Source organism: Pleurodeles waltl, chromosome 5 (assembly GCF_031143425.1).
Source record: "Pleurodeles waltl isolate 20211129_DDA chromosome 5, aPleWal1.hap1.20221129, whole genome shotgun sequence".
NCBI lineage: Eukaryota > Metazoa > Chordata > Amphibia > Caudata > Salamandridae > Pleurodeles > Pleurodeles waltl.
This window is the reverse complement of record NC_090444.1, coordinates 1,695,144,821-1,695,162,798: the sequence shown is the minus strand read 5'-3', so window position 1 is coordinate 1,695,162,798 and position 17,978 is coordinate 1,695,144,821. Positions and strand designations below refer to the sequence as shown.

At 40.9% G+C, this 17,978-nt stretch overlaps 1 protein-coding gene across 1 annotated transcript in view; it reads right to left on the bottom strand.

The window, feature by feature from the left end:
* The window catches only part of FKBP1B (FKBP prolyl isomerase 1B), a 105,629-nt gene extending 98,106 nt beyond the window's left edge, over positions 1–7,523 (bottom strand). Inside the window, exon 1 of the mRNA XM_069236027.1 lies at positions 7,330–7,523. Within this exon, the coding sequence (XP_069092128.1) occupies positions 7,330–7,366 (37 nt within the window). The 5' untranslated portion in view covers positions 7,367–7,523. The remainder of the gene's footprint in view (positions 1–7,329) is intronic.
* Between the last annotated feature and the right edge of the window lie 10,455 nt (positions 7,524–17,978).

Here is a 17,978-nt window from a genome sequence, read left to right as displayed (position 1 = left end):
CAAATTTGGCAGAAAGCTAGATCTTGGTCCAGAAAGATCTCTTTTGTGATTTGGTGTGAATCCGTTCAGTAGGTTTGTAGATATTAAAGGAAAAGTAAATATACAAACCTAGGGACGCGGATCGTCCGCAGATCTGACAGATCTCATGCTGAAATCTGATTCTCCGCTACCACTTCAACCAGGAAGTGCTGGTAGCCATCTTAGGACTCAGACTCAACCGAGCCCCAAGAAAAAAGTTAAAATAAATAAGAAAAGAAAAAAAAGGGAAGGGGCAGAGGAGGGATACTCTGGTCCCCTAGGCATGGTGCTGGGGTCCCACGGGAGGTGGGGGTGGGCAAAACATATTTTTATTTGTTTGTTTTGCTGCAAAATTGTGGTGGATCTACAAATCCATGGCAACAATTTGAAAAAAGGCCCAGCTCCATGTGCTGCTGCATTGCCCTTACACCTGTCTTCTCCTTTGTTTTTCCTCAGTTTTTTTTAGTGCCTTTTCTGTGCTATACCGTCCGGTTTACTGCTTTCTCCTTGATGTTTCCCTCATTTTTGGAGTGCCATCGCCTTGCTTTTCCCTTTATTTTTTGTGTGCCTTCTCCTTGCTTGTCCCTCATTTTCACTGCATTCGCCTTGCTTTACCCTCGTTCTCACTGTTTTCCTCTAGCTTCCCCCCGTGTTTAATTGCTTTCTTGTTTTCCCTAGTTTTCAGTGCTTTCTCCTTGCTTTTCCCTCTCTCACACCTTTCCCCTTGCTTTTTCCCTCATTTTTGTGTGCCTTTTGCTTGCTTTTCCCCTAGATCCTCTGCTTTCACTGCTTTCTCCTTGCTCCCCCGTTTTTTGAGTGACTTCTCCTTGCTTTCCCCAATATGCACAGCCAAAGGACTATACCTCATGCCTTAAGGTAATTATAACTCACACCCTCACCGTGCACTGCTAATTATCCCACATATTACATCAGTCACAACATCGTCTATGACATCGTTGATAATATTACTGAAACATTTGCAGTAAAACTGTTGTTCTGAAAACTGTGCATGGCTAGGACAAATTATAGATACCTTAGGGCACGAGTTAGAGTTTCTGGATATAACTAAAACTGTTGAATTTCTATGGTTTTCTGCGTGTAAATTCTGATCCTAACTATAACGCCCCTGTAAATTTTGTTTTGTAAAATATATATATATATATCCGAAACACGTCGGCCTGATTATTTGCTTGTTTTGCACTCGGGGGACTGTCTGTGGAACATTCACCCAATAAATAATAAATTATGGATATGTAAATGCCCGATTGGAAGAGTCCTGTATAGTGCCACCGTGTCTGGGTTACTGTGGAGTGCAATGTGTGGGAGTGTGTGTGTGTGTGTGTGTGTGTGTGTGTGTGTGTGTGTATATATATATATATATATATATATATATATACACACACACACACACACACACACACACACACACACACACACACATATATTTTATATATATAGAGAGAGAGATGGGTATTTTTTCCACAATAAACAATTATTTCATTAGGAAAGCATTGGTATGAAACCATGCATTTTTGTATGTGTAGTACAATGCAGTACATTCTGAAAGTTTTGAAAAAATGTATTACCCAAGTGAAATGTGATAATGGGAACCCTACTGTTAATGTACAATAAAATATTATTGCTTGGTTATTCTAGTTTTTTTTTTTAATATAATTGTCAAAGCTATTGTAGTTGCTTAAAATTATTTTTCCACCAAAATACCTCCCTTGAATTTTTTATTTATTTGTATCTCTTTTAATTGGCTTCCCTTAAAATTGGCTTTCCATGATTTGGTTTCCTCCAATGTTTTTTCTCAGTTTTCGTTTTGCCATAAAACAACATGTATCAGTACACTGCAACCAGTTTTATGTTCAATTACGCCTAAGTGGCGCAATACAGAGTACTTTAATCATATCCCCAAATAAGTATATTTCAATACTACAATTAACTTGATTTTGCCTTTCACTGTGCTGGTGAAACATTTTCTCCACAATAAGTGTCAGCTTTGCACTGGTTATTTAGGCTACCCCATGAACTCACTTCTTGCAGCGAGTGTGTGTGTGAGATAGATAGAGAGAGAGAGAGAGAGAGAGAGAGAGAGAGAGAGAGAGAGAGAGAGAGAGAGAGAGAGAGAGAGAGAGTGTGTGTGTGTGTGTGTGTGCGGCAGCCAGTGTAATATTTTGATATAGTCTTGATAAGACTGTTTTATGCCTTTTTTCCACATGTCTGTAGCTAACCAGTGTGGAGTCTTTTTGGCAAATATTGCACTAAAGCGGACTGCAAAACCTCAAACTATGTATATTATGCCACTACACATGTTGTACATGTGACAAGAGCTGCAGGTGTCACAAATTATCCCAAGAAGGTCTTAGACATATCTGGCTGAAATCTGCCTAGAGTGTAAAGTGAATGTGTCTAGTTTTATCAGGCCAGGCAGAGGTCTCAGGAAAACAATGAACAGCAGAGGGCAGATGTCTGAAATACATGAGATCATGTAACGAAAACTGTTACATCTTGAGTGAAAACTTGTGAATAAAGCCTATGTGTTGTTCTCTCAGATATGAGATCCACAGTAGTGAAGATAGTTGTATCGCTGCGACTGTCACTCATTGGCACCAGTAGATGTGACAACAGCAGACTATACACCGGGCCAGGCGTTACAGCGAGCCACGCACTAACCAAAGCAGATTCCATCCCTTAAGTGTAAACTATCCACGATGACTACCCTGTCCAAGCAATCCTTCAACTAGTTATTCAGCAGGGCTTTACTGATCCTTGACTGAAGTGAGGCCTAAAATTTTTACAGACGTGAGCTACGTCATTTTAACTACTGTAACTGACTGCAGATAAATTCTGGTTGAAGGGCGCATGCACTGCAGTTTCAAATCAAGAAACCATAATAACAGTACATTTCAACTTATCTCCATGGAGCACTCCTGCAAATTTTATACTTAGCATTTCATTTTCACAACTATGGAAAGCAACTCCCCACCTGATGAGAAGAGAGGAGGGACAATCAGATGTCACCATGTCATTGTTAGGTGTGTCTGTATGGCAGAGAAAGGCTTGCTGGACAGTCTGGGTTTCACAGGCAAAACATGAGAGCATTAGCTCACATTTTAACTTTTTAACTATCCTCTGGGAATGACCGACTTACTGACTTGCAAGTTCCTGATATGTGATAAGTGGATCCATTCACGAATTGATGCTTGAAAGTTTTCTCAGCTGTGAGTAAACATGTCTCTCTAATGAATGGATGCATCAGAGCTTCGTCATAGATCCTTCAGATGGACAGATGTTTGGGAGATTTCTTCTCTGTAGCAAATATCTCCCGTGAATGGATGCTTGAGAGCATTCTGAACCACAGCAAGTAGATCCTAGTTCCTATATATCTAGGAAGCTTTCTCATCAGTAGTGATTAGATCCATCATAAGAATGAGTATTTGTGAGTAGAGTAGGTCTCTATTGTAACTTGGTGCCTGGGAGATTTCTTAACATCAGTAAATAGATCCTTCATACGCACAGATGCTTTGGAGCTTTCTCCCCAGTGGAATGTATATAACGCATACGAACGGATGTTAACATTATCTTGATTAAAACACCATGCGCAGTGCATCTAAGCAAGTGCTTCAGGGGGCAGATCTGATTCAGATGGAAACAGAAATGTCAAACCATAACTCAGTGCCAGGAGTTAAGCCTGCCTCCTTTATTAACCTTAGGTGGAATGTGTTTAAGTTTCTACCACTGATCTTAAGTTTGTGCTTGGGGCACATTTCCTAAACACACTTTCAGGAAGACCAGTCCTTTACTGCTTTCGAGAATTCATATGAATGGATGTTTATGCCATTTTTGGTCATAAACCTGATTCCAAACATTTGAGAAGAGTCATTGCAGGCACTTTGGCATGCCCCCAAAGGAAGTCTCAAACCATATACTACATCGGCAGTCTCCCTCTTGAGCTTCTTATTTCTTTAATCCCCATTCATATTACCAGCCCATGAGCCTACCCATAAGGATATTTCTTATGTCTGCATCATTTATTACCTGTTTCCATCATTCCCTCACATCACAATGAATGTATTTATTCAAATAGACCAACAAAGTAACATCCTTTCTCTTCATTGTGTCTTTATAGTTCAAGAGATGTGAACAAGAGATTAAGGGCCTGATTACGACCTTGACGGATGGGATATTCCGTCACAAACGTGACAGCAGTCCTGCCCACTGTATTACATGTTCCAGTATATCCTATGGCACCTGTAAAACTGCGGGAGGGATATCCGTCACCTTTATGAACGGAGTATTTCATCTGCCAAGGTCGTAATCAGGCCCTATTACTCAATATGTCTTTACTTACAAAAGTTAAATACTTGGGTGGCTAGGTGAAAGTATGTTGGAGAAAGCTTATAGTTCACTGGTGGGTTTTTTTCTGTCATTTTTTGGGCTATGGTAGATTGTTAAGAGTTCCCCACATGGGGATTTACAAAATGCAAAGTCTCTGTCAGGTTTATTTTAAGATTCTCACAGGAATACCTGTAGGCCAGAATTATTGCTTAATAGGACAGTTTCAGACAGTCAAACATGATAGCAATCACTAGACAATTTGTCCATGATTGATGCAAAATGAGCTAAGAAGCAACAGAGCAATGTTCAAGGAGATGGATAATTTAGGCTTGTGTACATTTGGGAGCGAGTACTCTTCAGGTAGAACCTAAGGGCCAGGGTGAACACAAGACTATTACTGACGGGCCCTTCGGGTGGTGGAATATGTTCCATATTATAAGCACGAAGAAAGGGAAGACTTGTTTCTGGTGTTTGTCTTTTTTGTTGTCGCTTGAGTTCCACTCTGGAGAGGGTATGGCTTCTTGGATGAGGTTGGTGCTTCAAATGTTTAGTTTTAGCCAGGTACTGTGGTGCGTTGGTTGTTATTGGGAAGTAGCTCATGAAGCAATATTTGAGGATGATCCTATGTTTGCTGGGGTGACGTGATAATGCAGGATCAAACCCTTCAAGAAATCTGCAAACATATCCGAAAAAGTGATGAAACTGAGATCCCTAATCTTCAAAATAAGCTGAATTGGCTCCTTTAAAATGTTGTTTTGCTAATGGTTGCCACACTAAAACTTTTTTTATTCTTTACTTAGTTCAAACATCAGTAACAACAACATTCCTTTTCACAGGCCATTGTCCACAGCATCTCTTCCCACCTTTGACTGGACTCAATCCCATCTCCCTCAAGTCCACCGAAAAGTCACTAAAAAGGTTCTAGTTGGTGGTGGCACTTAGATCTGGTTGATCCAGTTTCTTGCTGGTCCCAGTACCTCCACACCCTCGTGGCACTATGTCCTAACTCAGGTGATAATAGAGACCAGTCATCTTCATCTTGATGTACCAAGGACAAGACGTCGTTGGTTAGAGAGGTTGGGCAGGTGCTTCTAAACTCCACAGAAGATACGTCTGCACCCCTGTACGTACCGCCTAATTGATGCTGCACTCAATACCATGGATTAGTGGTACTTTTTAGAGAAACTGTTACTAGTAAGCAAGTGTCTACAACAAATACGTTTTGAACAGAGATTCAGTAGTTTCAGTTGAGGACGCATGATTGCCGTTTCTTGAGATTCACTGGCCATGTTCTTTCAGAATCGGACCTGTATTTATGACAATGTGCTTAATGTATTTTTGGATCAATGCACTTTTGTGCGTTGTTTGCATGAGCTATTAAACCAATGTTAAAATATTACGGTAAAATGATGTTAACATGGTTGTTTGTATGATGCTGAGTTTTTTCTGCATGTGTTAATTTATTTTTTTGTAAAAAATCTGCCCATACATCGTGTCGATCATCACTGTCAAATGAATAATTTAAAAAAAATGGAACATGCAGTTTGCAGCTGCAAGTAGGCAGTGCTGCAGCAACCTCCTCTTATTTCAGATTAAAAATACATAGCCGATAGTCCCTGTACGGCACGTTCCGGATCCCGGAGCAGGCGGTAGCACTATTTAAAGCTTGTCCAGTTAAGGCTATGTGCCACATGCTGGGACCACAGCAGCCTTCTCCTCATGTTGGCTTTTTTTTGTTTTTTTAAAGAGAGGTTTATTAAATCTCACAGGTAAGCAACATGGGAGAGGTTTACATCACTACAAAATATATTTGCAACTACAAAGACAGTCCTGGGGGCTTGATTATGCTAGGAGACTTAAGCTAAAGGTTCGCAACCAAAAACCAAGAAAATTGACTCTAGTACCCGTTTTGCTACTTTAAAAAGTATGCTCCTGGGAAAAGTCAATTTACACTTGAACATCAAATCATTTAACTGTTTAAGGTGGTACGATTAGACATTTAATCAATCCAAACACTGAGGATAGAATAAAAAAATTAAAAAAATGCATCTGAAAATTATGTATTTTTAAACTCACCAAACCCTCAACCTCGGCTACGTGAAAAAGACGGAAAATGGGCATAACACAGTAACATATTAAATTAGAAAGTCAAATTACTTTAAAAAAAAAAAGTCTGCGTGGCGTACAAAGCAAAGAATGTGGAAATTCTTGATGATATTCTAGTAAACAGCTGATAATGTAAAGGATCATATGTCGCTGTCTGACACATTTATTTACACATTAGCTCGATCCCTGCAGTGCTGCCCGGATAAACTCTGTTTTCGACACAGCGACTTGCCATAAAACACAGAACAGACACAGTCCTAAGTAAATATGCTTGAAACATCTAAGTGCAATTGCTGTCATGATTTGTCATCCTTAAAGAAGAGAACTCAGACAGTGGAATTTAGAGATCGGTCATAATCTTGGCTTTCAGTCTAAACCTAAATCATGTGATCCTGGGCAAACGTCCGTGCCCCTCAATTTCCAACACCAGATTATCACGACCACCTCGTCCAAACATGCTTCACACAACTGCCTTTACCAGGGTCCACACACTAAATGCATCTCGTTGGATGCTTGTTCGGTTGGAAAAAAGGGGAAACCCCCCACACACATTTGCAAGCGGGAGAGGTGCGCGTGGTGTCAGAAGGGACGGCGGACCTCCCCGCCCGAATGAGCTAAATAAATTGGGAGCAGCTGAACAGCAGGAGCGGGTCTAAATCTTTCTAAACCCGGGTTATAAAGCAGGGCGGGCGCCCCTCTCATTTCCGCAGCTGTCGGCGCATGCCATTTAAATCCCTGCAGCCTCCGGGGCTGGGAGAGTGGCCGCTGGGAAGCGGATGCTCCAGCTGAACTGTAGCCCGGGAGCTTCCTGCCCGGGATCCTCCCTCCTCGGGCAGCAGCGCACGCGCCCCCGCGGCTTACCGTCCCCGGGTGAGATGGTCTCGATCTCCACTCCCATGGCGGCGCTTCGGCGGCGGGAAGGCGGGCGGGGTGCGGTCCTCGCGCGCGGGCAGGATGTGTCTGTACCCCGGGGGCTCTCGCGGACGCCTCGCGCTGCTTCCCCGCACTCACGGCTGGCTTCGCGGAAAGTGGGTCCCGTCTCCGGCTGACTGACAGGCGCACGTGACCCGGGCTGCTCGGCCAATGGGAGGGCGAGGAAGGCTCCGGGAGGGGTGGGATAAAAGGGACGGGTGCTGCCGCTGCTGCCTTTCTGGGGCGCACGAGGGAGCTGGGTGTGGGCGAGTTTTGGTTTGTTCTGTGAAGTTCGTTTAGGTGACGTTTTCAGGGGATGTTTTCCTTCCAAAGTGACCAGAGCAGAGTCCTTGTGGTTCCTCGCACTTCTTCTGGCGCGTCTTGTTGAGTGTACTCCCACTTGAGCAAAGCAGTTGTCGTTAATAGGCTTTTCTGTTTTAAAACAGCAATATAACCTGTGGAATGTGCTCTTAATGGGGGGGGGGGGGAGGATGCAGGTACTATATAAATGGCGCCGAAGACCGGGGTGGAGTGTGAGACCTTGATAAGGACAGTGCTATCGGCTTATCTAGTTTTTTCACTTTTCTAAACATTGTATGCAAAACACCTGCATGCGCTGTAAAAAACATGTCAGATGCACCTGTCTCTGAGTTATCGCACTAGCAACCGTTTATATCGCACGAATACGTGTTTGTTACAATCAAAAGTAATTTTTAGCTACTGAAAATAGCAGAAGGTTGAGAAAAAGGAAGTTTCTAAACGTATGCCTTGTAATTTCCTTGAAGCTCTTTGATGCAGGGTCATAACCATCTAAGCTACAATACAAGAATTTTAACATGTGACCTGCAGGTTAAACAATGATCTTTGCAACAAAAAAGTTAACCAGTAGACCTAGCTACATAAACAAAAAAACTAATCTGTGATTTGCATGTTGCATGCAATGCCCTACAGGAGGCTCCTTGACTCCCTTTACTAGTTTATGTTGAGTCGTACCTTTCACAAATGTGAGCACGTCTGGCCTTACTTGATTTTATAATTTCTATTTATAACTGGACGCGGAGGTCTCATGGACCTTTGGACTCTTAAGAGTGATTTACAATGAACACCAAATCCCAACATAACCACAGTAAAGGAACACATTAAATTCATCTAGTCATCAAGTCAATTAAGAGTCAGGAACTTTGACGCACCATGACCCATTTGGCCATGAATAACCACACAATTTAGTAAAGTAAGTTATTTCCCCAAATTAACAATGCTAAGATCACGTATGATTCTCAAAATTAGTTGGTTAACATAAATGAACAACACAGGCTGACCAAACTGACGGAAAAACCTCAACTTAGCCAAAACATTTATCACTAAACATTCTAAAGCTACAGTACAGACTAAAAGCAGTAGTAACTGGACAATTTAAATATTATACATTTAGACTCTGAGATGAATTAACTCATTCATTTGTTAAAATAATTAAGTTTATTAGTGACACCCTTCTCACTAACCCTCTAATTAGATGAGCATGGTGGACTTCATGCAAAAAGGAAAAAGCAAACCAAATCTAATTTGGAAAAACATCTGTCTAGGCTCTAAGAAAATTTTAGCGGTTGGCACCTAAAAGGAAAAAGAGAAAAATCTTCAACAAAGACACATGCATTTTGATATACCTCTCCTAAATGGATCAGCAAGCAGAGTTTTCTTCGTCAGTTGGGCACCTTCAGGCCTCCATCAGATGGGACAGTGAGGTGAATTGGTTCAGCCACAGTTGGACATAAGTCAACCAAACAATTAGCTAAGGACAACAGCAACGGCATACGATCAGATAAGCTCTGAGCTCTCTTCTGAAATGTCAATATTGATATATCAAAACCCTAAGTCACTTGTGAATTTTTCATTGGTCAGTTGAATCCTTTTTCTTAGTCTGTGATTTTGGCCACTTGTCCCCTTTCAATGCTCCACTTGTTAGTGCTCTTTTTAAGGCTGGACTTAGTTTTCTTTTTCTCTATTGGATTTTGATTCTGGCTGGATGTACCTTCACCAGGGTCAGGAGGAGTCAGGTCTGGTTGTCTTTGACGCAACTCGACCCCTTCACCTGAAGCTGTTGGTGGCTCTGTTTGATTTACGAATCCGTCTGCTTCTGGGAGAGCCTCTCTGACTCTGCTTTCCTGCCAATTCTGTTGTTATTGACTCCACGTCAATATCCTGCAAATTCTGTTTCATCTCTCACATGAGTACTTGCACTTTTTTCAGGTTGCTCCGTGTTATTCTTGAGTTTTTCAATTTCTATCTCTCCTTCCAGAGCTTGTCTGGATGCAGTTGGTACTCTCAACAGCTCGTCTTCATCATCCATAGGACACAGCACTCAGAGTGTGGCTAGCATGCACCCAGTATGTGACTCCTACACATTTCACAGCAGTGGTAGTAACCAATAATACCTGGTGGGGATAGCAACAATGCAACTTCTGCTCAATGTTTAAGGCTGAACATAGCAATTTAATTACTGCGTTATTGAAGTGGCTTCCCCTGTCTGATTCTAAAGAGACCGGAAACCCAAAACGTGGTATTAATTCTCTGAGTAGAAGTTTAGCTAGCATAAGACTGTCATTTCTAGGTCTAGGGTAAGCTTCAATTCAGTGACTGAAAATGCAAACAATCACCAACACATACTTCAACCCACCACACACAGGCATTTCAATGAAATCCATTTGCATTCTGTTGAAGGGACCTCCAGCTCTGCTGATATGACTCATATTGACCACTGTTCTTTTACCTACATTTCTTCTCTGGCAAACAATGCAACGGTGACAAACTGCCTTGGCAACCTGTCTACATTTTGGATTGAACCAACATTGTTTGAAAGTACGAATCATTGCATCTCTTCTGCCATGCGCTTGGCCATGGTAGTGCCTGGCCATTTGGGTTAACAAATAATTTGGCAGAACCACTTGTTCCTCCCCGGACACCCAAATGTCATCCTCTAGTTGTACACATTTTGATCTGATCCATGCCTTTTTTTTTTCTTCCTTAGTAACATTTCCCTGCAGGCTTTTCATTACTTCCCAGGTATCAACAATTGCTAATGCATAACTTGTACTAACTTCATCTTCCTTTACCAAATCCCATCTTTCTCTAAAGGATATACACTTCAATGCGCAAAACCTTGTGACTTGATCCGCATATGCATTTCTCATTGATACAAGATCTTGTGATTTCTGGTGTGCACTGCATTTCACCACAGCAACTTTTTTCGGGCAATTGTAAAACTTGTAATCATTAATTCCGTCACCATTTCTCACTGGTGATCCTGAAGAAGTCATGAAACCTCTTTGCGACCACAATTGGCCGAAGTCATGCATAATTCCAAATCCATACTGGCTGTCTGTATAAATGATAACTTTGAGCTGGACAGAAGCTTGGCATGCCCTAGTAAGGGCAACCAGTCCAACTACTTGTGCAGAAAACTAGTTTTGGAAGCCATGCAGCTTCTACAATACCAAAAATTGTGCACAAAACATATCCAGTCTTTAAGGTTCCTATATTGTCTTTTAAGCAGGCACCATCAACAAACCTGATTTTGTAATTTACTTCCAACTGAGTGTCTTGAATATTAGGTCTAGGTTTTGTGCACAATTCAGTAACTTCCAGGCAGTCATGTTCAACCTCATTTAATTTATTGAATTCAACATTCTCTTTGGGAAGCAAAGTTGCTGGGTTAAGCACTATATGCCTTTTCAAAGTCACATTTAGAGAACCCAAAATCAAAGTTTCATATTGTGTCAGTCTAGCAATCATCAAGTTTTATGTCTTTGTGCAGGTAAGTAAAACTTCAATGGAGTGAGGGACCAAAACAGTTAAAGGATGTCCCATGACTATGCTCTCTCTCTCTGAATTAGTCTCAGTCCAACCGCTGCTACAGTTAGCAAACAGCCAGGTAAAGCTGCTGCGACAGAGTCCAAAATAGCTGAAAAATGCTACTGGGTGGATTACACCACCATGGTTTTGTGTCAAAACAAAGAACAGGCATTCCCAGAGCCGAAGCTCTGCAAGGCTTTCCCTCAACTTAGTGAATGCTTTCATACAGGCTTCATCAAACTCTATAGGGTCAGTAACCTCTTTGTGAGTAAGTCTCTGCAAAGGCTGTGAAATGATTGAACATTTGAAGGATTAATTTGTAATATGGTGGCAACCCTTTCCTTGGAAATCTTTCTTGCCCCTTTTCAATCTGATGCCTCAAATATTTCACTTCTTTCTGGCAGTACTGTAATTTAGCTGGGGAAACCTTGTGTCCATTTTCACCCAGTGATTCAGTAAGGCAATAGTATCCTGCTTAGATGCTTCTCTTGTCTTTGAAGCAATCAACAAATCATTAATGTATTGTACCAGGGTCTATTGAAATGGCAACTGCAATGACTCTAGGTTCTTTTTCAGTATCTGATTGAATATGGATAGAGACCCTGAAATCTTTTGAGATTCTGCACCAACAATATACACGATCCAGGAATTTAAAGCAGAAAGTAAATTGACTATCCTCATGAAGAGGTATAGAAAAGAATGCTTGAGACAGGTCCACTAGTGTGATCCATTCAGCATCACAAGGAATCTGAAACAATATCACTGCTGGATTTGGCACCACGGGGCAACATTTAATGACCATGTCATTAATATTTCTCAAATCTTGAACAATCCAAAAACTATCACAGGGTTTCCGCAGCCCTATGATTGACGAGTTATTTGGGCTGCTCAGTACTTTCTTCAAAACACTGTCTCTCAAATTCTGAATTTAAAAAAAATAATAATTTGAAGGAGCAGTCCCTTCAATAGCTTTCTATGTCATGTGATATTGGGGAATCTGGGGTAAAACTGCATTTGGCTTAATTGGGACCCTAACCGGCTCAACTCCTCTAATTCATCCAATGTCTTTTCCTGAAAAATCCCACACTCACTTTTAACTGTGCCCTGTAAATCTGAAGGAAGATCACTTACTATAAAGACAGGAATGAAACTGATGAATGGGCACGCTTCACTTACTGAGTTCCAATAAGTTTCCACAGATTGGTCCTCTTCATCATCACTCTCAGTTTGAATGGCAATTCCTTCACCCGAACAAGTAATTGAACCTGGTGTCTGAGAGAGCAGATGTCTTCCTAATAGGAAAATCGGGCTCGACTCAGTCTACAGATTTGTGCATGCCTTTGAAATTGCCTATTTCATCTGGGAGTGCTTCTATAATTGGGTTTGTCAGATACTGATTTGCAACTCCTACAATTTGCACTGTTTTCTCAGGAAGGGACTTCAGAAGTTAAGGACTTTTGCAGTTCTTACAGTGGAACGTGTAGCTCCTGTATCAACTAGGAATGAGACTTTAACCCATTGCCATACCCTTTACATATGGACCCTTCTGGTCTACTTCTGATGAAGCCACCAACACACCCTCTTCTTCATCTGAACTCACTCATCCTGTCATCATTAGATTCATCTTCACTGTGTAGTGGATATTGATGTACTGTTATCACTGGTGTCAAACCTTTCAACAGCGCTCTGCTGTGGAAGCATCATCTGCTGCTGTACCATTTTAGCCTGAGGTATATGAATTTGTTGCTTAGGTACCATTTGAACTTGGGGTGGCATAGGTTGTGCCTGAAAATGTGGCACTTGAATTTGTTGCATAGGTTGAAGACCTTGCATCTGGTTCGAATTGCCTAGAGCATTCAAATTTTGACCTTTAATTCTAGGTCCTCATGTTTGAAAAAGGATTGTTTTTATTCGTCGGTGAGACAACACCTTCCTGTCCTAACATTGGACACTCCTTGACAAAATGGATCATGTCTTTAGGTTAAATTGTTTCTGTACCACTGTAATGTTTGAATGCTTGTAACAACCTCTCATAATATACATGTATGGATTCTTTTGCTTCCTGAGCTGTTCTGTCAATTCTCTACCAATCAATATTTTTGGGAGAAATTGTAGTTTTCAAAAACTCAGCCACCTTGTAATAGTATTTCATTACCTCGGGGGAAGGTGCACTGGTAGTCAGATCTCGCGGGGGTTCACTTGTTGGCCAGTCAACACTTCTCTTGCATTCCAACCATAGATTAGCTGGAACTACTATTTCTAGTAGGGTACTCAAATCTTCCCACAGGCATTTGGCAAGTTTTACAAACCTCTGTTTGCTGGTACCATTTCACTGGCTTCTCTCTCAATCTCGGGTAATCATTGGTAAATGATAGAATATAGTTTCTGCTCCAAGGGACGTGAACAAAATTCCCTCTGGGAATTTCTCTCATAGGTAATCTTTTTACTGGATCCTTCAGTCTGTTGTACACAAGTGGCTTGGCTTGTAGACTCTCTATTTCTTTTGTATCGTTTCTTTGCCCACCTACCTGCCCATTTGTCTAAGGCTCCCCACGTCTGAATGCTATGAAATAATTCTTTGTGAATTTTCATTCCTGTTATGTTTTCTAGATCTTTGGCGTCAAATTCTAACCTGTCACTTCTTTTCAAATGCTTAGTTTTCTCAATCTGTCATACTTTTCAGCTATATCTGCTATTCTTTGGTGTACTAATCCTGCTTTGTTAGTGATTATTTTGCATACGAAACGTAATAAGTCTTCACTGTACAAATCAATCCTGCTCAGGTCAATTGTTCCCTCAATTAGTTCTTCCATCTCCAATTTAAGCCTGGTCAGATTTAATGGGCTTCCGCCATTTGAATCTCCTTTGGTACTGCTTAGCTTTTCCAGCCATTCAGCCAATTGCTGGGCTGACAGTCCTCTCGATGAAATGTTAGACACTGCATCTCAGGAGTCATTAAAATTAGATTATGAATTATGTCTGATCGCTCAGAATTACTCTGAGGAGTCTTGGATTGGCTTAAATCAACTAACAGACCTGTCAGGTCAAATATCCGGCTCATGAGGGTCATGTTTCCCGTATTCACATTGAATCTCTCCATGTCTGTATTCAGATTTCAAGTATTCTGGACATTATTCTTGTTTTTTCCTTGGGCAAACAAGGGTACAACAGGGCCAATAGTAACAGGCATCGATAAAGCATCTGGATTCGGCTGGGCATTTTGATCTCTGCAGTATGTTACTCCTATATTTTGATCTGTAAAAATGGGCATATTCGTTTGGGTCATTGTTATCGGGTATACCATGGTAATGCCTGGGGTTGTATTGGAGATATTAGGCTAGGTGTACGATCCATTTGAATCAAGTTTGGTTTCTGATTGACCTGTCTCACTTGGGAAATTTGTCCAGTTGGTACTGGTGCCGACCTCACAGTAGACATGTCCGGGTAAATTCTGTTCAATTAAATCTGTGGCAAAGGGGTCTGGACTGTAGAAGTAGTAGGAATAGTGGAACTATCCTGTACCTGACACTGTTACCTCCACTGGCACTGGAGGTCTTGGTTCTGTACTAGCGCTTGGACCTGTTTCGTGCGCTGCATATGGCAGAGGATGATTTCAGTAATTGCAGTATAAATTCACCATCCACTGAATCCTCATCAAAAGTTAAAGATTTTCTGTTTTGCACTGTTTTTGACTCCTTTCCTTCAGATGGGTCCTTACTCTTATTCTCCAGGTTAAGCTCACTATCCTTTTCCTGTACAATGGCAGGAAACATCTTAATTCCCTTCAAGGTCTCAGTTCTCCAGAATTTCTGCTCGTTATCCCATCTTGCCTCTGCTAATGTTTTTTCAGATTTTCTCATTCTCCACTTCAATTTCTGTTGTAACTGTTGCCTGGCTGCTAATTCCCAAATAGCTAAGGCTTCAAATTGGGCTGGTCTCGGAGGAGGTTTTGAATCATATAGCACCCTCCTCAAATTCTCCAAAACTTAAATTAAAAAAGGTCCCATGGACAGGGAAGGCTAAGCTTCCTTGCTTTTCTGATACTTTGTACCACTGTTTTAATCAGACATGGTGCAGCACCCTTTTCTTCAAATACGATGTATGCAGGTGTACCTTCTGGATGGGCAGTTTCTCCTACTCTAACTGGAATGAATGCGTCTCCCCTAATTGCACTCTTTTTAAAGCTTTGAAAATTCTCATTTTTGGGCGTTAAAATGTTATCCTAACCAGGAAATTAACTTCAGTCCCAAGATCCTTTTCACTCTCTCTCTCTCCAACCAATGAAGCTCCACAGCTGTCAATCTGTGCGCGGCTCTTCTCACCAACCAACCTATCCCAGCGCAGATCTAGTGATGTTACTCTCACACATAGCAGCTGACAAAGCCCTATGGCTCGTCTTCTCCAAAATCTGATTCACGCAAAACTAAATGCAGATATCGCAAGCACTAAAGAAAATCAACACACCAACTTGTTTACTACACATAGTGATCACAATCACTTCAGAAACCTTACTGAATTTTTGACTGTGTGAATTTAGCTCGAACAGCTACTCATTCGATTTTGGTTTTCTCTGACTCACAAGTAAAACTTGACCAACAAATTCTACCCCTGAATGATACTAGATCTTCCTTCTGCACTTAGGGATCACCAATATCAGTCAAACTCGCACCCTCTTTACCACACACTCTAGGATTACTATTTGTTATCCGCACCCGATTGACCACTAAACAGACAAGCTACGACAACAACCAAGTGTACCCTACACTTGTACAATACTCCGAAGTTTTAGACCACGCATGGTCCGTATAGCAACAACCAAGTGGGCAATATTTTAGCACAAAGCGCCATGCACAATTGAAGTTTGACAACTTCCCTACATACACCCTTTGGAGTATGCACACTCCCTAACAAACTACGTTGGATTACACAAACATCTCAATTCACCTGCAATTTGCTGAAGCTGTGTAAACGCAGACCCTAATTCAGTCACAAATCACACTAGGAACGCTGAAAACCTTTCAACAAGCATTGATAACACCAAATTAAAAAAAATTCCAGATTGCAACAAACATTGGCAAATCCACATTTTCTCGTGATAGTCATCAAATGGTGGCCATACAATGAAGTCATGGTAACCTCTTAGAAGCATAACCATCCATCTGCTACCAGAAACTGAGCGGGTCTAGCCTTATTTGATTTTATAATTTCTATTTATAAGGGGATGCGTTAGAAGTCTAATCGATCTTTGGACTCTCTTAAGAGTGATTTACCATGAACACCAAATCCCAACATAACCACAGTAAAGGAACACATTAAATGTATCTATTCATTAAGTCAATTAGGAGTCAGTAACTTTGACGCACCATGACCCATTTGGCCATGAATAACCACACAATTTAATAAAGTTAAAACATTTATTTCCCTAAATTAACAATGCCAGGGTCACGTATATCATTCTCAAAATTAGTTGTTAAACATAAATGAACACAGGCTGAACAAATTGACTGAAACGTCTCAACTTAGCCAAAACATTTATCAATAAACATTCGAAAGCTACCGTACAGACTAAAAGCAGTAATAATTGGACAGTTGAAATATACATTTAGACTCTGAGATGAATGAACTCACTCCTTTGTTAAAAGCATTAAGTTTAATAGTGACACACTTCTCACTAACCCTCTTATTTTGAGGAGCATGTTGGACTTCATGCAAAAGGAAAAAGCAGACAAAATCTAATTTGGAAAAAAATCTGTCTAGGCTCTAAAAAGTTTAGCGGTTGGCACCTAAAAGAGAAAAATCTGCAACAAAGACACATGCATTTTGATATAACTCTCCTAAATGGATCAGTAAGCAGAGTCGTCTTCGTCACTTGGGCACCTTCAGGCCTCCATCAGATGGGACAGTGAGGCGAATTGGTTCAGCCACAGTTGGGCATAAGTCAATCAAACCAATTAGCAGGGACACAGGCTAAGGACAACGGCATCGGATGACACGAGCTCTGAGCTCTCTTCTGAAATGTCAGCATTGATATATCAAAACTCTAAATGTCACTAGTAAAATTTTTCATTGGTCAGTTCCATAAGGTGATCGCGTCATAGCCAATAGGTTCAAAATTCTCCATCAGTGATAAAGTTCATCAGACTCTTTGAACGTCTGTGATCGGGTCTTCTTCCCTCATTTTCCAAGCCAGTTCCGTCCGTTAAGTTTGTTGTAAGCTATATCTCAATTCAGTAGGCCCATTGTCATGTCCTGGAAACATCAACATCTCATGGTCAAAGATAATAGAATCCATAGCTCGTACACGGTATTACAGCAAATGATTCTCACAGGAAGCTTGAAGAATAAAATTTCACAAAACTTGTACATTAGGTCAGTGCTGTGTAAACAATGTAAAGTTATCTGCTGAGACAGAGAAACATTCACTTATATTTCTCTAAAACATAATGCTTGACATGAGGCCTTTTTTCGAGTAGGCCTTTATACATAGTCTTTTAGTTCTTGTTAATAATTATAAGTCATCATTTTTTTATTGATATAGATCAAATTGCATTCAGTTCTACAAGTGCATGTCATTTCTTAAAAATGTTTATTTTCATTAGTACATAATACACGTTATGGTTAAAACCTATGGTGGGTGCATTTTACCAACTCCTGACTTTTACTCAAACTGCATGTTTATTCTTACTTATTAAACATTGAAATATATTTTAAAACATGTATTTAAGCTCTCACACTATCCTGCAGTGCAC